The sequence below is a fragment of the Lissotriton helveticus genome, chromosome 12, assembly GCF_964261635.1.
Source record: "Lissotriton helveticus chromosome 12, aLisHel1.1, whole genome shotgun sequence".
Lineage (NCBI taxonomy): Eukaryota > Metazoa > Chordata > Amphibia > Caudata > Salamandridae > Lissotriton > Lissotriton helveticus.
In genome coordinates this window covers 402,790,877-402,813,219 of record NC_136073.1, presented here as the reverse complement: position 1 = coordinate 402,813,219, position 22,343 = coordinate 402,790,877, and the positions used below count along the sequence as shown (strand labels likewise).

At 48.5% G+C, this 22,343-nt stretch overlaps 1 protein-coding gene across 4 annotated transcripts in view; it reads right to left on the bottom strand.

The window, feature by feature from the left end:
• The window catches only part of CYLD (CYLD lysine 63 deubiquitinase), a 491,869-nt gene that overhangs the window by 147,817 nt on the left and 321,709 nt on the right, over window positions 1-22,343 (bottom strand). For all 4 annotated transcript variants that reach the window (XM_078670509.1, XM_078670506.1, XM_078670508.1 and 1 more), the window contains one exon: window positions 20,584-20,725. In XM_078670509.1, coding sequence (XP_078526635.1) covers window positions 20,584-20,725 — 142 coding nt within the window. The remainder of the gene's footprint in view (window positions 1-20,583; window positions 20,726-22,343) is intronic.

Here is a 22,343-nt window from a genome sequence, read left to right as displayed (position 1 = left end):
GCAATGACGTGTTACCAGGGAGAACTGGGGGATATGACTTCTGCACTAGAAGAGGAGACTAAAGTCTGCGGTGTCAGGACGACATGTACCTATAGCATATCTGGTATCTCGTGTTTGGAGTACATGTTGATTGAATCTAAAAGTTATCAGGGCAAAGGCTACTTGACACTAAGGCTGGTGCATGCATCTATTCTACATGTATTACGTGTGCTATGAATCTTCTATGGATATTAATTCAGTAATTCACTTGCATGGAGACAGAAAGACTAGACTATAGCTGAAACTGTTGATGCGGTTCAGTAGCTTAGGAATGCGAAGACGAGAGGCTGGACTGATAACTGGAAGCATAACATATTCTTGGCAGACAGGCAGGCAGAGCCAGGCCGGGCACCGCGCTGCTTGGCAGGAAGTAAGTGAAGGGTCAGGGATGCAGGTGGGGCTGTATCGCTCCTCGGAGTGGGTTCAGGAGACTGGAGCTTGAATCTGGTGTCCGGGCCCTTTGAGGCCTAGAAAACGGGGATAATTCAATGAATTAACGTGCACACTGTATAACGTGACAACATAGGCCTAATACTCGTTGCTTTCACGAGAACTGGATACTGACATACTAGAGTTGGACACAACTATAATTGCGTCTTTAATCGATCATAGGGGGATATATGCATATCGATCATGCACATATAACATAGGATGGGGAACACGTAGGCACATATGGCAAGGCAAAATATAATTTTCCACATGTTGTCAGATTTAGGATGCCTTTCTATAGATGAGGTTGCGGGATTAAGACCCTTAGCCTACTGGAGGAGGATCTGGACCACACCAGAATTGGCGTCTTACGCCAATGCCCTTATGTATATTAGACAAGCCGACCTGTCCTCAAAGATTAAATGGTTGCAGAAGATCAAGAGTAATTTGTTTGATATGGGGCTCCGCCACTTGTGGGAAGATCTAATAGGGAATATATTTCCCAGTAAAAATGAGTATAAAGAACTCTATTGGGTTATGATTACTAGGAAGACCCTGTCGACGGTGAGCAGTAGTTCGCTTACAGGCATCTTCCTGGAGCACAAGCTTGTGACGGAAGCAGAAGCCTACTCGAACTTGAATACAAAACCTGGTGATAGGAAACTATACCACCAATTTAGAGTAGGCACTCTACCATTAAGACCTTTTACTGCAAAATGGAATAAGGCTTTAGACATCAATTGCCCTTACATGAAGAGTCATTAACCCATGTACTCTTTGTGAGTCCAGCTTACAAGGGCCCTCATTGCAGGTGGCTTTAAGCCATTGTGTTCCAATCTTAGTACCAGATCGTGTATGGCAGCCTTGCGTATTCAGTTATCGAGCACCCGTACAGACATTGTTATCGCTATGGCGAAATTTCTTAGTTGGTCTTGGGCATTGAGAAGGAAAAGCTTGGAGGCTGGTTCGGGAATTGCATGTGTTGCATGATTATCCCCCTGGCGCACAAGTTACTACTTGTGTAACGATATATCAGTAAGAGACATTAGTTAGTGATAGATTCCTTACCTTAGAATATCCCCAGGCGTCAGACTGGATCCGGAAAATTTTGCGTAGCAATACCCCTGCGCGCCGGCAGGCGTCGTCCGCGGCCGTCGTCGGCGTCGTTAGCGCTGGAATGACGTCGTCGGAGTACTTAGACGCCGCCCATGCGCGCTGACGTCAGTTCTGATACACAGCTTTTCCGCGCCAGATACGCAGAGCCATGATAGAACTAACACTGGTGCCATGACCTTAACCCTAAATATCGGTTCGCAGAACAGGGAGGATGGGTGGGTCGGTAAGGAATATATCACTAACTAATGTCTCATACAGATATATCGTTACACAAGTAGTAACTTGTGCATCTGAAAGAGACACGTTAGTGATAGATTCCTTACCTTAGAATAGATACCCCAGCAATACCAACCCCGGTGGTGGGTCTGCGAACCAATAATCACACCAGAAAGTCCTGGAGGACGGAACGACCAAAGAAGCCATCCCTCCGGACTTGGCTGTCCAGGCAGTAGTGTCTTGCAAACGTGTGCAGCGAGGCCCACGTGGCAAATGTCCTGCAAGGGCACTCCCCGGCCCAGGGCAGTGGTATTCGCCGTGGCCCGAGTGGAATGAGCCCGCAATCCAACAGGGGGCTCATTCTTAGCCAAGGAGTAACATGCCTGGATACACAAGATGATCCACCGGGAGATGGTACGCTTGTGCACCGCCTTTCCCTTCTTAGCGCCCACGTAACCAACAAAGAGTTGGTCATCCACCCGGAACTGGCGTGTGCGATCAAGGTAGAAGGAGAGCGCACGTTTTGGGTCCAGACGGTGGAGCCTCTCTTCCTCTCTCGAGGGATGCGGAGGCGGAAAGAAGGTGGACAAAGTAATGGACTGCCCGATGTGGAAAGCCGTGACCACCTTGGGCAGGAAAGAAGGTCTTGTCCGCAACACAACCTTGTCCGGATGAACAGAGAGGAAAGGAGGTGTGGAAGAAAGAGCCTGGAGCTCACTCACTCTCCTGGCAGAGGTGATGGCAACCAGGAAAGCAGTCTTCAAAGTAAAAAGACAGAGAGGACAGTTATGGAGCGGCTCAAAGGGAGCACACATTAGGCAAGTAAGAACAAGGTTCAAGTCCCACTGGGGCATAACGAAAGGAACAGGAGGGAACATGTGTGTGATGCCCTTCAAAAACCTATTTACAATTAGGGACTTGAACAAGGAAGGCTGATCAGGTAGCCTTAAGAAGGCGGAAAGGGCAGAAAGGTACCCCTTGATAGTGCCCAGAGCAGAGCCCTGCTGGGCAAGAGAAAGAAGAAAGAGGAGAACCTCAGAAAGGGGTGCAGAGAGTGGATCCACAGCCTTTGCTGTGCACCATGCCACAAATCTGTTCCACCTGCAGGCGTATACCGACTTTTTGGAGGGACGCCTGGCTGCCAGAATGACATTACAGACTTCGGGAGGCAAGTCAAATGGCCTCAACTGTCGCCGCTCAATCTCCAAGCTTGTAGGTGGAGACTGGACAGGTTCGGGTGGAGGACCGTCCCATGCTGCTGCGACAGAAGGTCCTCACGAAGAGGCAGACGAATCGGGGGATCGACTGACATGCTGAGTAGTTCGGGATACCAGTATCTTCGTGCTCAGTCCGGAGCCACAAGGATAACCTGGGCCCGGTCGCGCCTGATCTTCTTCAGCACTCTGGGCAGAAGTGGTATAGGCGGAAAGGCGTACAATAGACCGCAACTCCACTCGTGACGAAAAGCGTCTCCGAGTGAGTGCCGCCTTGGAAATTCCAACGCGCAGAACTGATGACATTGCGCGTTCTCTTCTGTGGCGAATAGATCTAACTAAGGCTCTCCCCATTGCTGAAAGAGGCCTTGCGCCACGTCCGAGTTCAGACGCCATTCGTGATCCATCATGCACCGACGGCTGAGTTCGTCCGCCCTGGCGTTCAGAGAACCTGCCAGGTGTTGAACCACCAAGGTCACGCCCTGATGTTCTAGCCACTGCCAGAGGCGCAGAGCCTCCTGGCATAGGGTCCACGACCCCACCCCGCCCTGTTTGTTGCAGTACCACATGGCGGTGGTGTTGTCCTTGAACACCTGCACCACACTCCCCCGGACAGAGGGGAGGAATGCTTTCAGTGCTAAACGGATCGCCCGCAGCTCCAAAAAGTTTATATGGAGCTGGGACTCCGCCGGAGACCAGAGGCCTCTGATCTCCGCCTCTCCCATGTGGCCTTCCCAGCCCTGGAGGGACGCGTTCGTCACAACCACGTGCTCCGGGTGGGGTAGGGAGAGGGATCTGCCACTGACCCAATCGCGGTCCGTGAGCCACCACTGCAACTGTCTCGCAGTGCCCTCCGAGATCAAGACATGATCGGACAGGTTGCCCTGATGCTGGGCCCACTGAAACTTCAGGACCCACTGCAGAGCCGGCATCCGCCACTGGGCGTGATGCACCAGAAGGATGCAGGAGGCCATCTGCCCCAGAAGCCGCAGCGTCAACCTGACCGAGACTCGGGATAAAGGCTGAAAGATTGGAATCAGAGCCTGAATATCCCGAACCCGCTGTTCGGGAGGATAAACCCAAAACTGCGCCGAGTCTAGAACCGCTCCGATGAAGAGGAGCTTCTGAGAGGGACACAGGTGCGACTTCGGCACATTGATGGAGAACCCCAGCAAATGCAGGAGGTCGGCCGTAGTCTGGAGGTGGCTGACGACTGTCTGGGGCGAGCCCGCCTTCAACAACCAGTCGTCGAGGTAGGGGAAGACTGGCACCCCTAACCTGGGCAGATGAGCTGCGACCACTCCATCACCTTCGTGAACACCCGTAGGGCGCTGGTAAGGCCAAAGGGGAGCACGGTAAACTCAAAGTGCTCATGGCCTACGGTGAACCGCAGGTAACGCCGGTGGGACGGGGATGTGAAAGTAAGCGTCCTGCAAGTCCAACGCTACCATCCAGTCTCCGGGGTCCAGGGCAGCTAAGACCTGAGCCAAAGTCAGCATGTTGACCTTCTCCTTCCGGAGGAAGCCGTTGACGTTCCGTAGGTCCAAGATAGAGCGTAGGCCCCCTTTTCCCTTCTTGGGTACCAGAAAGTAGTGGGAGTAACAACCACACCCTACTTCTGGCCCAGGAACGCGCTCGATGGCCCCCTTGGCCAAGAGGGTCGTGACTTCCTCTTGCAGAAGTTGCAAGTGATCCCCCGACACGCGGTGGAATTGCGGTGGCATGGCTGGAGGAGACGCCTCGAAGGGGAGGGAGTAGCCCCTTCGGACGATTTGCAGCACCCACCTGTCCGACGTGACACTGCGCCAGTGGAGGAGGTGATGGCGAACCCTGCCACCCACTGGCGTCACATGGGCCTTAAAACACAGACTAGGAAGGTTTTGAGCCAGGTGGTGCGGAGGGAGGTGTGGACTGGCCTCGCCGTTGTCCCCGACCGCTGCTACGGCGGTTTCCACGGCCGCCACCGCGCTGTTGAACATTCTGCGGTGCGTGGCTGGCAGCTCGTGTGGGGACGCCCCTTCCGTGGCCACGAAAGGAGCGAAAGGCACCCGATTGCTGGCGTGTGGCCGAGAGGCCCAAGGACTTGGCCGTAGCCTAGGAGTCCTTAAAACGCTCAAGCGCATGGTCTGCCTTGTCGCCAAAGAGGCGACGGCCATCGAACGGCATGTCCAGAAGAGTGGACTGGACATCGGCCAAAAAGTTGGCGGTCCTCAACCAGGCGTGGCGTCGAACCGCCACCGTTGTTGCCATCGCCCTGACCAGTGAGTCCGTGGTATCCAGCCCACACCGGATGGAATATCGCGCTGCATCTCGACCCTCCGCAAGGGCTTGGGCGAGTTTAGCCCGGACCTCCTCCGGGCATTGTGGCAGCACGTCCGCGACCGTGTCCCACAGAGTGTGGGTGTAGCGGCCCAAGAGGCATGCGGTATTGACAGACCGCAGTCCCAAACTCAGGGACGAGAACACCTTCTTCCCGAACTGTTCGTACCTCTTGGATTCCCAATCGGGCGGGGACGTCGGGAATGCGGTCTGGGAAGTAGAGGCCTGGATGACTAGGCTCTCGGGGGTGGGATGGGTGGACAAAAAGCAGGGGTCGCCCGGAGCCGGGCGGTAGCGTCTGGCCACGTTCCTATCCACAGGCGGACCTGTGGCGGGCTTGGACCAAGTGCCCATCAGAACGTCACACAAGGCCTCATTAAACGGCAGCAGAGGCTCACTGGAGCTTGCCTGCAGTTTAAGGACCTCAGTGAGGAGGTTAGTCCTCACGGCCGCGACGGGGAGCTCAAGGTGTAAGGCCTTGGCCGCCCTCGTCAACACTACACTCTAAGCAGCCCCCTCCTCCGTAGCCACGGTGAGAGGGGAGACAAATCCAGTGTCTGGCGAAGTGTCAATACAACTGGCCTCCCCAAGCTCATATGCCCAGTCCTCTTGAGACTGGCACTCCTGTGCCAGAGGGTCCTCAGACCCCTCCCAATCACCTTCGTCACCCATCTCCTGTAGAACAGGGTCAACAGACGGGGCCTCCTCATGGAAATAAAAATCTCCAAAGGCCGTCGGAAGCGGCGCCCAGCGGCGCCGCTCCGGCGCCAGAGTCGGACCGAAGGGAACATTGGGGACGGCGTCCACAGGGGGCGCCGGGGGCGACACCCGCGGGGCCGGCGCCGGTGAGGTCGTGAGGTCGACCGGCGACGACCCGGATCAGGAAGCGGATCCGGTGAGGTCCTGCGGCGACGGGACCGAAGTCGCCGGCGGCGCCGGGACCGAAGCACCCGACGGAGTCGTGGCCAGAGCACCCGACCCGCTAGGGCCTCCAGCCGGAGCCGTTGGGCCCGGAGGCGCCACGGGACCCGGCTGAGAAGGGAGGGACCTCATGGCCATGAGGTACCGCTCGACCTCCTCCGGCGTCGCGTCATGCCCAGGGACCCGAAGGTGTGGGGCAGGCGGCGACGCCTGCGACTCAGTCAGAGCCGCGCGGGTGGTGTCAACCGAACCCCCGGCCGCATTGTACGAGCGTCGGGGTGGGTCGGAGGAACGATGATGCCTCTCCGACCTCTCATGCCTCTTACCTGAGGACTTGGATCCCGACGATCGATGTCCACTCCCGGAGCTGCGAGCCGCTTGCGGGACCGCTCCCGCCTAGCCTTCGACGTCAGGGCCCAGCAGTCGGAGCACGTGCGGTCGTCGTGGTCGAGGCCTAAACACTTCAGGCACCGGCGATGGGGGTCGTAACCGACATCAGTCGGTCGCACTTGGAACAGGGTTTAAACCCGGGCATCCCTACCGGCAGCGTCGGAGTCGAAGACTTGAAAAGAGCAATGATCAAAAGATCAAAAAAGTTTAGTCAAAAAATGACTAGGGGGTAGAGCTTCTCCGGATCCGCGCTAGCTGGCGCGGAAAAAAAAAGAACGGACGTCAGCGTGCATGGGCGGCGTCTAAGTACTCCGACTACGTCATTCCGGCGCTAACGACGCCGCCGACAGACGCGGAGCCGCGGACGACGCCTGCCGGCGCGCAGGGGTATTGCTACGCAAAATTTTCTGGATCCAGTCTGACGCCTGGGGATATTCTAAGGTAAGGAATCTATCACTAACGTGTCTCTTTCAGATAAAGAAGGCTCCCCTGCCGTATTTTATTAAATGGTTTTAAGGGTGTATAATATATTATATTTATTTATATACTTCATATTGCTAGGAACATTTGATAATGTTGATATTAAATTATCATGTAATGCATGTTTTAGGATGATATTTTTTATTTATATGACACTTTTATGTTGTATTGTGTCTTTTATAATTGGAATTATTGAATAAAGACTAATTGAACTGAAGGAGTAGTTTCTGTCCTGTAACTCCAGTTCTGTAGTAGGGGTATCTCTGTTATAGTCATAATCTAGTGAATAGTCCCGCCCATGTGCGAGTACCCCGGCAATCAAAAATAATCTCTTAAATTGTCAGAAAATTGCAGAACTGCAAGACACTTAAGAGAGAATTTAAAGACAAAAAATGCAGCCTATATCCACAGGCTGCACTGTCCAGTACTTCAACAAGAAATTCCACCAAAAAATCCACAAACAGCAAAGCCTGTCCAGATTGCCCTTGCTTTAACAGCCAAAACCCCTCTGGAATGATCGAGAGGAAGGTATGGACAGACAAGCCCCATAGGCTGCCATTATGTGGCTTAAATAGGATACTGTGCCTTTATGAGAACTTTCCAGAACTTCTCCCAGTATCCCAGAATGCACAGCAGGTCCCTCTTACTTTCAGTTCTTTTTTGGAGGCGTAACACGCCAGACCTGTAGCATTCCTTTCATGAACATCTCTCTCCACCGGGGAGGCGGGAGGGCGCTTATGACTATAACAGAGATACCCCTACTACAGAACTGGAGTTACAGGACAGAAACTACTCCTTCTGTAGTAGGGGATCTCTGTGTATAGTCATAATCTAGTGAATAGAATGGCAAGCCCATCCCCACACCAAAGCGGCGGTGGAGAGAAAGAGTACAACACCACTACTGTGCGAACAGATTTTGCAGCAAAGCCTGCCCAACCTGAGCGTCTGCCCTGGCATCAGTGTCCAGGCAGTAATGTTTAGCAAAGGTATGGACCGACTTCCAAGTGTCCGCCTTGCAGATTTCTGCAATTGAAACATTACGGAGCAGAGCTGTCGTGGCAGCTTTGCCCCTGGTGGAATGAGCCTTAGGCTTACCCCCAAAGGTCTTATTAGCTTTTTGGTAACACAATTGTATGCAGGACACAATCCACCTAGAGATAGACTGCTTAGAGGTCGCAAGACCCGTCCTGACCAATCCATAATTGATAAACAATTGGTCTGACCTACGAATATCCTTGGTTTTATCTAGATAAAATTTTAACACCCTCCTAACATCCAGGGAATGCAACGACCTTTCCGCTGGAGAGGAAGGATTCTGAAAAAACGTAGGCAAAGTTATGGTCTGGCTGACATGAAAATCAGAAATAACCTTGGGAAGAAACTTAGGGTGAGTACGCATAACAACCTTAGCAGCATGAAATACAGTATAAGGTTCTTGGCAACACAACGCCTGAATTTCACTCACCCTGCGGGCCGATGTAATGGCCACGAGGAACGCCGCCTTCCAGGACAGGTGCCGCAACGAAGCCTTATGAATAGGTTCAAAAGGCTCCTTCATCAATCTGGACAGCACCACATTCAATTCCCACGAAGGCGAAGGAAGCCTGACAGGAGGGAACACTTTCTTCAAGCCTTCCAGAAAATCTTTAATCACAGGAATCTGGAAAAATGAAGTCTGTGAAGGGCATTTCCTGTAGGCAGTCAATGCAGCGAGATGAACCTTAATGAAATGGACATTAAGGCCAGACTGCGCCAACTGCAGAAGATAAGGAAGGATGACATCTTCCTTACATGTCGTCGGATCATAGTTCTTGGACTTGCACCAGATACAAAATCTCTTCCACTTGTACGCATAAGAAGTCCTAGTGGAAGGTCTCTTAGACTCCTTCAGTATGTCCATGCAATCTGCAGGGAGATTCAAATGGCCATATTGCACTATCGCAGGAGCCATGCCGCCAAACTCAAAGACGAGAGGTTGGGGTGCAACATCTGCCCCCCGAACTTGGTGAGAGGGTCCGGCCTGCACGGCAGCCGCATGTGAGGAAGGAGAGACCGGTGAAGCAGGTCCGTGAACCACCACTGTCTGGGCCATTCCGGGGCAATTAGTATCATTCGCGCCCTGGACTGGGACAGCTTGATGAGAACCGTCGGAATCAGGGGAATGGGTGGAAAAGCGTACAGAAAGCTGTTCGACCAGTTGATCCATAACGCATTCCCCAGCGTCCCCGGCTGGTAGTACCTGGAGGCGAAGTCTCGGCATTTGCTGTTTTTGGCGGTGGCTAACAGATCTACGTCTGGAGTGCCCCACCTTGCGAAGACTTCTCCTAGTACTTCGTCGTTTATGACCCATTCGTGGTTTTCCTGAATCAGTCTGCTCAGTGCGTCTGCCTGAACATTCTGCACACCTGGTAGATGGGTAGCCGTTATCGTCAGTCCTCTGGCCAGAAGCCAGTGCCAGATCGCCTGTGCTTCCTGCGACAGGGTGCGCGATCTTGAGCCCCCCCTGCTTGTTGAGGTTATACATCGTGGTCGTATTGTCCGTCTGTACAAGCAGGGAGTTGGTCTGGAAAGACGGAAGAAAGGCCTTCAGCGCCAAGTGAACAGCTCTGAGTTCCAGGAAATTGATGTGGTACGTGGACTCCATCGGGGACCACGTCCCTTGAATCTGTAAGTCTCCGGAGTGCGCCCCCCAGCCGTGGAGAGACGCATCCATCACAATAGTCTGATTGGGAATGTCCTTGTGGAATGGAACCCCTCTCAGGAGATTCTCCGCCGAACACCACCACTTCAAAGACTGAAGAGCCTGCAGAGACAGTCGTATCCTGTCGTCCCAAGATCCTTTCCTCTGATCCCACTGGTCCTCCAAGCACTCTTGTAACGGTCTCATGTGCAGTCGTGCATGAGGCGTTAGGAAGATACACGAGGATATCGATTCCAGTAGAGAAGACCTCTCCTCACTGTTGTAGATGGAGTGGTCATAAGAGCCTGAGCCTTCCGAAGCAGTGATAATCGTCGCTCCTCCGAAGGAGACACGCTTGCTGACAGCGTATTGATGGAGGCTCCCAAGTACTGTATGCACTGGACTGGAGTCGGGACCGACTTGGACATGTTGATGTGCAACCCCAGCTTGTTCAGTAGAACGCACGTCTTCTGGAAGTGAGCTTGCGCTTCCGAGAAGGAGGAGGCGTTGATCAACCAATCGTCCATTTACGGGTAGACAAACACCTTGTTCTTTCTTAGGTGTGCCGCTACCACCGCCATGCACTTTGAGAATGTTCTCGGCGCAGACTTCAGTCCGAATGGCAGTACTGTGTATTGATAATGATTGGCGCCGACTTGGAATCGCAGGAACTTCCTGTGTTTGCGTGCAATGGGCACATGGAAGTATGCATCTTGAAGATCTATGGCACACAGCCAGTCTCCCCGTTGCAGCTGAGGATAAATCTGATGCAACGACAGCATGCAAAACTTCTCTCTGCGAATCCACTTGTTTGCTTGTCGCAAATCCAGAATGGGCCTGAACTCCTTCTTGTCCTTTTTGCGAACCAGAAAGAACCGGGAGTACAGACCTCTTCCTCTTTGAGACCGAGGTACGTCTTCTATCGCCCTTTTCCTTAACAGGATATCTGCCTCCGCCTGGAGCTCGTGCAGCTGAAACTGCGAGCTGACCGGCGGGATTGATGGAGGCGGGCTGGTGAACCGAAGACTGTATCCATTGCAAACAATATTCAGCACCCACTTGTCCTGAGTAATTTTTCTCCACTCTGCCAGAAAAAATTGAATGCTTCCCCCCACCGGAGCGGGTAACAGTTGCAGGGGAAGTAAGCGCTCAGGGCCTAGACCCGGCCTGGCCTTTAGTCGCTGTTGCCGACTGATGGCCGCCTCTACCTCTCTGGCGCTTCTGGAACGGTCTTCTGAACTGCTGCTGTTGTTGTTGCTGCTGTTGTCCTGAAGACTGGCCACGCCCTCTGCCTTGGCCACCGAACCGCGGTTGCAACGGGCGGTACGACTTCTTGGTCTCCTTGGGTTTTTCCAAACCCACCGCCGTGAGCGTTTCGGCCTCCGCCTTCATGCGGGCCATTTCATCATCCGCGTGTTTTCCGAATAGGGTTTCGCCAGAGAATGGTGGATTGGCAACCCTTTGTTGTGCGTCCGGTTTTAGAGACGTGAGGCGGAGCCAGGCGTGTCTTCGCTGGTTAATCCCATGGCAGAAACCATGCGCCGCCAGCAGGGAAGAGTCGGCTGCAGCACTGATGACCTGATTTGCCACCAACATCCCCTCATTCAACACCTCTTCGAAGTCTTCTCGCTTGTCACGCGGCAGATGTTCCACAAACTGTTGCAGGGATTCCCAGAGGGCTCGGTCATACCGTCCCAACAAGGCCGTGGCACTAGCGGCCTTCATGGAAGTCGCTGACGTCCCACAAACTTTTCTCCCAGACGAATCCAACCACCTAGATTCCTTATCTGGCGGAACTGTGGAGGATGGAGTGGTGGCATGCTGTTTACGAGCCGCCGTCACAATCACCGAATCTGGAGGGGGCTCCACCCTTAGAAAGGCCGGATCCGAGTCCGGAGCCCGGTATTTTTTCTGCAGTCTCGAGGGTGCCACCTTAGTCACCGCTGGGGTGAGAAAAAGGTCCATGGCCGGTTCTTCCAGGCCCGGCACCAGTGTCAGTAACGGACAAGACAAATGCTTCTGGTGCAGCGTCTCGAAGATGACGGATGTCTTGGGCGTGGGCACCGTCAAAGCAATGCCCAATTTCGCTGCACCTCTTAACAGTACGTCCTGGAAAGACACCAGATCATCAATTGGTGAAACCCTCGTTTCTGGCGAATCCGACAAGGTCGGAGAATAGCCCCCGGTCCCTGAAGACCTTGTGCCGGAACGAGACCTGTGCCTCCTGTGGCGCAGTCTCGACCGCGTGGATGACCTGTTGCGCGATCATTCCCTCCTCCTGGAACGGGAGCGCGATCTCCCAGTACGTGGGCGCTCCACCGGTTTCCGTGGAGGCGTCTTCCGTGGCCTATCCTGGGGTTTAGGTTTTGGAGTCCCCTTAGGCAGTGTCGGAAGCGGAGGCAGTGACACCGATCTCGGAAGTAGGACAGGAGGTACCTCCGGCCGAGGAGCGGGCCCATGAGGTGGGACCGGTGGCGGAGGTTGCCCCGCAGGAGGAAGTGGAGGAAGTGGAGGCAGCGGCGGATTGGTGGGAGGAGCCTCCTTAGGTAGAGGAGGAGGAGTGGGAGGCCGAGGTGGTGTATAGGCCACCGAGTACACCGAGCCCGGTGACTTCTTCGGGGGAGGAGACTGCGACCCAGACCCTCCAGAACGTGAGCGACGCCTCCGGCGTCCTTCCCCAGATCCAGCGTGACTTTTCGCGCCAGAATCCCTTCTGCGCCCCTTAAGGGAGGCGGAAAGCCTCGGGGACGCCGATCTCTTTCTGCTCGACGTCGAGCGTCGTTTTTCAGGTGTCGAACGTCGACCCCTCGACTCCGGCGTCGAACCCCAGTCTTCTCGACGTCGAGTGCTTCTTCCTCGACGTCGACCGTCGCCACCTCGACGACGAACGGTCAGACCTCGACAACGAGCGTTGAATTTTCCTCCGCGTCGACCGTTTTCTCGCGGTCCTCGACGTTGAGGATCCCCTCGACGGCGACCGTCTGCTCGGCGGCGACCGGCGGTGTCGCCTCGACGGCGAGCGCCGGTGCCTGTCGGTCCTTCTTCGACGTCGATGCCTCGACACAGACGACGAAGATGCCGTCGCCGGTGACTTCGACGGCGGCCTACCCAGGCCTCTCGACGTCGACCGTCCACGCTGTCTCGACCCGGAGCCCCGGGGAGAAGGGGAACACACCGTCGTCATCCCTCTCGACGTCGCCGTCGATGCGATCGACGTCGACGGAGACCGGGATCTTTTGCTGGGCTTCCTGCCTCTGGGGAGCCCCCCAGAGGCCTCAGCAGGGGCAGAGGGAGCCTTCCCAGCCTGCCCAGACCCACCTGCAGCCTGCAGTCGCCTCTCTTCCAGGCCTTGAAGCCTAATCTTCAGCCTGTCCCTCAGGGTCCTTGTAGAAAAGGTCTGGCAGATGTCACAATCTTCAGGGACATGTGCTTCAGGGAGGCAGAGTATGCAGACGTCGTGTGGATCAGTCTTGGCCTTCTTCCTTCCACATGCTGGGCACTTGTCGAAGAGAGCAGGCATTTTAGAGCACTAAAAAGCCTGAACAAATACACAGAAGTGAAGGGAAACACCAAGTACACAACTGAAACACTTTTAAAGCTAAAAATGCAAAAAATTCCAATAAACCCTTGAAAAAGGGAGAGCTCAATGCACCAGGGTCCTGTTAGCAGGAGCCGGAAAAAAAACCTGAAAGTAAGAGGGACCTGCTGTGCATTCTGGGATACTGGGAGAAGTTCTGGAAAGTTCTCTTAAAGGCACAGTATCCTATTTAAGCCACATAATAGCAGCCTATGGGGCTTGTCTGTCCATACCTTCCTCTCGATCATTCCAGAGGGGTTTTGGCTGTTAAAGCAAGGGAAATCTGGACAGGCTTTGCGGTTTGTGGATTTTTTGGTGGAATTTCTAGTTGAAGTACTGGACAGTGTAGCCTGTGGATATAGGCTGCATTATTTGTCTTTAAATTCTCTCTTAAGTGTCTTGCAGTTCTGCAATTTTCTGACAACTTAAGAGATTATTTTTGATTGCCGGGGTCCTCACACATGGGCGGGACTATTCACTAGATTATGACTATACACAGAGATCCCCTACTACAGAACTAATGATATGTACTGCGAACACCTTTTGTCTTTAAAACCAGCTGAGTGAATGAAGAAGTCTGTCCTTCGCCCAGCCCAACAAGTGCTTCCTTTGTGTTCCAAGGTCTGAGCTTTGATGCAAAACCCTGAAAATTATAATTGTTGCTCTGCTTTTATACAGGGAATGGGGTTGCGAGGGCATAAACTGCACATGGGAGAAAATGCATATACTCCCTCTGAGTGCTCAAAGATAAAGAAACTATGTGAGCCGGAATGATACAATCATCCAATCAAAGGATAGCAAATAACTATGCTCTGGGTTAGGGGACAAGCAGAAGAAGAGGAGGAAACGCCATTGAATAAGAAAGCAAATCGGATTAACAAAATAGCCAGCAAATGATAAGCAATGGGCTGACCCAAAAGCCCATCCTAAGATGGGTATTGTACACTGTAGGTCTTCGACAACACACAGCTAAAACAGTCTGTAGGTGAGATGTAATAACCACCTAATTTAAGGTATGCTTATCCCAAGTCACTGTATCACACCAAACCCACTTTAGCCTAAACTGGTAATGTGTAGACTGATTTAGGAATGCAAGGCATTTAGTTAGTGAGGTTTAACATTTGCAAGAATATTGTTTTTTTATCAAATGCTTGTTATTGCATGGTTTACATGAATAACATTCTCACCTGCCAGAGAGAAAGAACGATCAAATGCAAGCAATTTCAAGCAACAAATGTTTGCATTTAATGACGATAAATACATTTTAATCATCAGCATGAGGGCTGCTGGAATGTGATCATTTAGTAGTTTTTATTAGTAGCGTTTCTCCATTATGCATGGCTGTATATTAAAAACAGTATGCATTCCTTCATTTTCAAAATATTCTTTTACGTCTTTAAATTATGGAAGGGCTCTGTCTAAATCAACTTATATGTTACTTAGGTTTGGCCCCTGTAACCTTTTTACTTAGTTTATTTAGACTGACCTGTAACTGTACTCTTGCTAGAGCTTGGGGCTCAGGTTTTATTGGGAGATAGGTGAAACATTTTGGATATGGGCTTCCTTGGCTAACAAGCTTTAGGAATCAATATGTTCTCCTCACTTTACTCTAATCAAACCTTGCCTGTTCTTTGACTGGCCCCTCACAGGTGTGTTTCAGGTTTCTCTCTTCATGCCCACCCAATTCATTTTCATATTTGTACCCTGTACCCAATCTAAAGTCTGCTCTTCTTTGGGCACCTAGCCTGGGAATCCAGGTAAAGGGTGGACAGGTTAACTGTAACTCCTGCATGACTTCCTTGTTTGGACCTATTAAAGGCAGACCAAGCCAAGGACCACAAATTCTCCTCCTCTACATTCCTTGCTCACTAAAACTTACATCCACCTTGGTTTTTCCCAATTACAGTAATTATTAACTACAGTATCTCTTCTTTTCTACCTTAATCTCCCTCTCATACTTCCGGCACCAGAGTTACTTAAAAAATCCTGATCCACCATCCAAACAGAAGAGTGTCAGACTGACAGTTACCTTGAGCACTTCTGATACATCCATCAGTCCCCACTACGTACCGGATAGCATCTATGGGTAAGCCCACTGAATTAAATGTGTATTGCGTATTGGCTTTCCTGGGTTGCACCTATCCTGCTTGGTGGCAGTCCAGAAAAGGGTACTATTATGCTGTTTAAATTTTTTTCCTGTGTTGTTTCTACTTCAATTCTATGCAGTAGTGTCTTACTCATAAAACCCAACCTGCATATCCTGCATTCCTAGTAGATAAGCTTACGTTGCATCAGTTTGAATTACTGGGGCCAACCTCCTAAACAACATCACTGTACCCAACAGCTTACTCTCTTTTAGCAAGATCTTGGACAAAGGGATACATAATGGTCAGGATGCTGCAAATTATGTGCTCCTACCTGGCCAGAAACAACTTGAAGGATAACATACAAGGGCAAACATTTCATTAGCAAACAAACGCACCAAGAGGAAAGAAAACCGAAATATTTCTGTCTGCATTACCATATCCCAGAAAGGAACGCTGACCCTTCCAACTTAACCTCACTCTATTTTAACCTCCCTGTTCCTCTCTAATATACTCATTTACCCACCAACAACAGCACCCCAATTAATCCCATCAAAACTGTTAAAGGCAATCCTTTGGTGCACTCCTTCCCCCAACCCACTCTCTAACAGCATCTAGCTCCTCTTCTTTCATTAAAACCACACCATTGTCTTACCATCTCACACTCCATCCTCAATGCTTCCAAATCTTGTCCGATTTAGTATTATACACTCTCCCTACAAATCTCAGAAGCAGATCGACAATGACTTTCCCCTTACTACCACTAACCTAGGTCCCTAATAGTAAAATATGGCACATACGGTGTACACCCGGAGCCCTAACATACTCACCTAACTACTCAACCCTTCCAAAGACACTTACCCTACCTTCACTCACTCATTTCTTCTCCTTGCCTTCTAAAGACCATCTTGCCGCAAGAAAAATCTAATACTGGGCATTGCTACATACCTCTGCTGACACATCGATCTGAGTTGGAAACTGAGTAATACGTGCATGAAGCACTAGATCTATCAACTACTTCACAACCAACTAAGAAACTTAAAAGTAAATCAACATCCCTTCTACACAACAAAAAGCTGGCCAACACCTTGGTAAACGGCAACATCAACCAGAGAAATATAAAAAAAAAAACAGCAACATCTATCCACTGAAACATTCCGACAATAAGTTGCTATCAAAATATTTCAATATCTTTCCAACACCCTGAATAATATGGCAAGTTGGAAGAAATTGCATCTGAAACTGCATGCCCCTCAACAAATGTCAATAGCTGGCCTATATTTCAGCAGCTAGACCAATCGTTAGTTAAATACAACGAATCAGATAAGGTAACTGTATCCGGCCATAATAACTAGCTACTGACGTGTTATAATTGCTCACAGCTCCCTAACCAAAAACAGAAACAATATATTTGATTTACTAACAGATCGTAAACCAGATCTCCCTTTCAACGCATAAGCCTAAATGGGAGACGATGCAGTCACAGAAATTTACCAAATGGGAAAACTGGACGAGGCCTGGCTGTGGCACACAAAAACACAGTACCCTCATCCTTCACTAAAGACTTTGCCATTCCAGAATGCGAAACAATGCACAGTGTTTCTCTCCATCTGACAATTGCTCAGCCTCCTTTCTCTAAATACACCAATCCCACCCACAAAACTCCGATTTTGCAGAGGCAACAGTGAACTCTATAGAGGACTTCTCAAAAGAGCACAACAACCTGTGACCTCAACATCTGTTTCAGTAAACCTGAACTATGCCAGACATCTAAGCCTACTGTGCATAAATTAAGACTTACATCAGGCGCTTGACCAAACATTTGGCATGCCATACTCTTGATGCTATAACTGCTCCGAGAAGCCCGATGTCAATCACAGGAAGCAACCATCAAATCACCCAATTTACATTTAACCTGCCTTAGAGATCTCAAGCTCCCTCTGAGTCTATTATAACCAGAGCCGCTAGACTCAAAGAGAATTCTGAACTAAACTCACTACAAGAAAAGCTCTACTTCCTTTCCCTCTGCTCTTGAATGAAAACACCAGTAAAATTGTTTCACAACTGTCTAACCGAAGCTTCTGATACGACGATTCATTTTAAAACGCAACTATAAGCCCACAAAAGGAAGGCTGTACGGTACAACAATGATGCAAAAGAGAGAGAAACTTGGTGCCTGGAAAGAAAGACGGAAAATACACACCCTTCATGATAAAAAACAACTCCAAAGGCAATACAGAATCGACAGAAGTTTGCTCCAAAAGGCAAAACGACATTATTCACACTACATGCCCTAACGACCAAAGAGCTCTTCAAAATATTCAAAGAATTTCGTACCATGGCTGACATGAGCAAAATACGCTCCAGAACTCTGTCGTATATTTGCAGCACACTTCCCTGAAAAAGATGCTTATATTGAATTATACTTCAATTCAAAGGCAAGCGCAATTTCCAGTTAGTACTTCTACAACTAGGCTGAATACCCTGAATACACAACCCCAACTGTGCATATTTATCCCATGAGCTGAAAAGTAATTTAGCGAACCAAAGGCACAATCTTGTCAGGTTCCTTAAAAAGTTGCATGTCCTCCAAACTTCTTCATAACCAGTCTCGTACCTGTTGCTATTCCAGCATGGGAGATCAATATTCCCCTGTGAACCGCAAATTGAAAACATCCTTCATTAAACCTGTGCTAAAGAAACAAAGACTTGTCCAGGCTAAACCAGCAAGCTACAGGACAATAACAAATAGACCTTTCTTGGGTAAACATATTGAAATGGCAGCCTTCTCCCAGATCACATACTTCTAACTGCCCAGCGTAATATTCCATAGACAGAACGGCTTCGGGGATGGAAAAAACACAGATTCTGGACTAATATCTATTTGGGACAACCTCAAGAAATCCGTTCTCATTTCTAGAGGGGCAGCTTTACTTCTGACCACCAAACTCTAACCACAAAGGACTGGCTGATACATGTATTTCTGGAATTTTGCAGAAATAGATATTTATTTAATGATAAATATCAAACTGTTTCCTTACCATCGTGTAAGCCCCAATCCAACAACATACAAGTAAGCGTCCCACATAGAACAACAATTGCTGCCCTACTTTTCAGTGATTGCAATGTGGACATCCATCTGACATCAACAAATCTGGCTTGAGCAAATATCTAATAGTGATTGAACAAAGGATGATACTGAGCCACCTCAAACTAAACTCCTCGAAAAGTGAAATTCTCAACTGCGAATTGTGGCAAACTCATAACTCCATAGCTTGCTGGCCCCTCAAAAATAGACAGCTGCTAAAATATCAAGCAAAGTCAAAAACCTTGGAGTGATCATGGAGTCAAAGCTTTGTCTTGAATCTCATATCAATAAAGCTAACAGAGACATTTTCAATGCAATGAGAATATATATTGATATCTTCAGTCAGGTCTACAACACAGGATACATGCTTATTTACCCCTAGTGATATTCCACTTTAGAATATACAAATGGAGCCTCCACTGGACCCCATAGAAAAAAATTAGCAAGTTATAAAGAATCCAGAACACACAGCCAGACAAGTCAATAAATTAAACAGACAAGAACACATTACTACAGCCCTCAAAGCTCTTCATTTATTAGCAGTAGGGAGAAGATTATTGTTCAAAGCTCTGTGCATTGCATATTGGACAATCCATTGGAAGGGGCATAACTTCACATAATCCAAACCCAGCTCATAAAATCTAAGGAGAAACCTTAGATAATGTACAACTCCTTAACTGACAATCTTACCTAGAACACAACCCACTTACATGATCGCTCCTTTGTGGTACAGACATGCAAACTGTAGAATACAAGAAGAACAAAGCCTATCAACAATCTGGAGGTCAGAAGAGAAATAAAGACCTGGCTTTTCACAAGTGCTAGACTCAAAGAAACCCTACACCACCGTAGCAGATTGGTGTGTATATACACTGCATAGGACCCCATCTTCACTTTCCTTTGCTTACAACTACAAGTGTTATTCATGGATACACGACACCATGTCTGCCGGACACCCGTCGTGCCTAACATATGACACCAAATGTGAAAACTAGCAGATATTGCTGCTAACAACTCCCTTACTTCCATCAAGGCACTACAAATGTTGCCACTCTTCCTAAATACTGGACCTAACTGAACCCTTGTTGCAACTGCTAATTGGTTTCTACATACTGCTTGTGTTCCTATCCTCACACCCCTTTGCTGTCACCACAAGCTTATGTCATTCTTACATGCTGTTCCAAACACTCCAAGCCTAACACACTACACCAGAACTCTCAGTTCAATGTGAGGTACAGAGAGAAACTCCAATAAAATGCCCTCATTTTAGCACTATTCAACTAATGCTATCAGAATGTAATTTTTCTCGGAAAGTGAATCTAATGGAATCCATCTACCTGTCATTAGAGCTTTCAGCGCACACATTTTGTAGCACTGGATTTGCATTGCACTTGTGCATGAGGCACTCGCTAGTACTTGACACCCCTGCCTCCCTGGCCCTCAATACTGGTCTAGTTACAAATGGGTGGTATCAAGAAGTTTAATTGGCTTTCCAACAGCTAATCAAAATGATCTGAGCACAGGGACCAATTTTCTGTGGTTGAAGGGCGACTATACGAGTTGAACCTATGGTTAGTTCTGCAAATCGGAATAGCCCCATTTTCACCAATCATAATTTTTATATAAGTTGAAACCATGCAGATTCAGTGCAGGGGGCTAATTAGAAAGCTGTGGCAGCACTTTCCTGGATGCTTTATAGTCCAGGAAAGTGTGTGCTGTCCTGTGTGGAACTGTGGGGAATATGGAAATCCATAGTTGTCTGTGCCTCGTGGAGAATTGTACGTGCAGTTTGACAACCCGTTTACTGCTACATATGTGGTTGCAAAGTCCAGAAACGTTGAATATGCTTATGTAAACAGAAACAAATGTGGGTTACATCCACCTCTACCAGTAAATACAGGTGTGGGAATGTGCCTAAATTGTTCAGTGCACATGTAAATCACCATGAAACCTTTCCATTAAAACCTCGGCCTACCCCTCCTCCATCTCATATAAAAACTGTTAAGGATCACGTTTTTCATGTTACTTACCAAAACAAAGTAGAATCTAGGTAACACGAGTTGTAGTGACCCTGAATTCCTTTCTTCTTTCCTATCATTATCTCCAAACCATCCTTTTCCATTCTTGGGGGTGTATTGTCTTCTACCACTTCACTTAAGTATCCTCCAAATGCTGTAAAGATAAGTTAATTAAAGTTACTTGTTTGAATTATTCTGAATTCTTACTTTCATGGTTGTATTCCAAAGCAAATGAATATTTGTGGTCACAAACTAAAATTAATGACATGCACTCCATGTCAGAAAATGTAACATCACCTCTCACAAATACTACCCAACTTCCTGTTTCTTTTAAAATTATTATTGTAAGAAACAGAGTAACCTGTAGTGTTCACGTACTTAGAATTGTAACTCAACTTCATGAGTTCAGTTTTTTTTGTCTTGGGCACATCAATATTATTAAGTAGATTTAGCCATATTATGATTTATTTGCTATAAGCAGAACTAGCAAATCTACACAACTTTAGCATCAGTGAGACGAAATGAGAATGCTGTAAACACGACAAAGCTGCTCTGTCAAAATGCCAGAACAAAGATGTATAGGCCAGTGCAGAAAAATCCCACTGTCCAGATATGGGTTTAAGTTGCAGAACATGAGATTCAGTTATTGGTATGATAATCAAGTAACTAAAAAACTCTAATCAAATAGATTGAGTGAGTCTGGAGAAGATACAAAACATCACTTAACCCCAAACTGTACAAGAGTATTTCTATATCCAAACATAAAACCATATTCTCAATAAGGAAAATGTACTTTGTTACAAACTCAACAATAATGTTGCTCAACACCCTCCAATCAAACTTATTTACAAGCATTTAAACCACACTTGCTGCAAATTTACAGCAAACAAATTTAAACTCATCCATTACGATTTTCTTGACCCAAAAAAGCCCACAAAAACTCAGTTTGACATGAAACCGATCAGCACTCATGTCGTACTCGAGTGCTTCAATTTCTACTCCTGTCAGATCACTTGTTTCAGTTCTGCAAAACTGATCTGTAGTCCGTGCTTATCACCTTTTCTTTTCACGCCCTCAGACTTTTCACAACAAGAACCTTCTCTACAGTCAAACAAGGACAACACTAGACTATCCACACATCAACAAAAAGCAAAACTAATATCAAGCTCTAGAAAGACAACAATTGTAGTGTACCTGTCATGACTACAAATTTCACTGCAAAACTTCAGTGTAGGTTACTTCATACACAAAACTGGCAAAATCACAAATATTATCTCCTATCTGCATAGTTATTATAATTAAACAATTATTACGCTTGGTTTCTTTGTTACTCTAAATTGATTGAACTTGCTACCAGTTTCATGTTACTGCCACAGAATGTTCATGATGCTTTTGTTCCTCCCGGGCTAATGGAGACTATATTAATTTTGTTTTCTAAATATAATTTTTGTTATCTTTCTTTAAGTATTTACTGTATTTATATTTATTTATTGGGTTTTTGTAATGTGCTGCAAACCACTTGGAGGTACTTTAGGTAGACAAGCGGTAATAAGCGATCAAAGTTATGATGTTGGAGAACAATCAAAGAACCAGCAATCAATGGTGAATGCTAGTGTGGTTCCAGGACCAGAAGCCTTAAGTAATTCAGCGATGTCCAGTCCTAGGATGATGAAGGTTAAAGTCAGTCTTATGCATGTGACCAGCAGACAACAGGGTCAGGTAGAGAAACATCTGGAAATCATAAGAGGCTGAAAATCAAAGGTAATATTGAA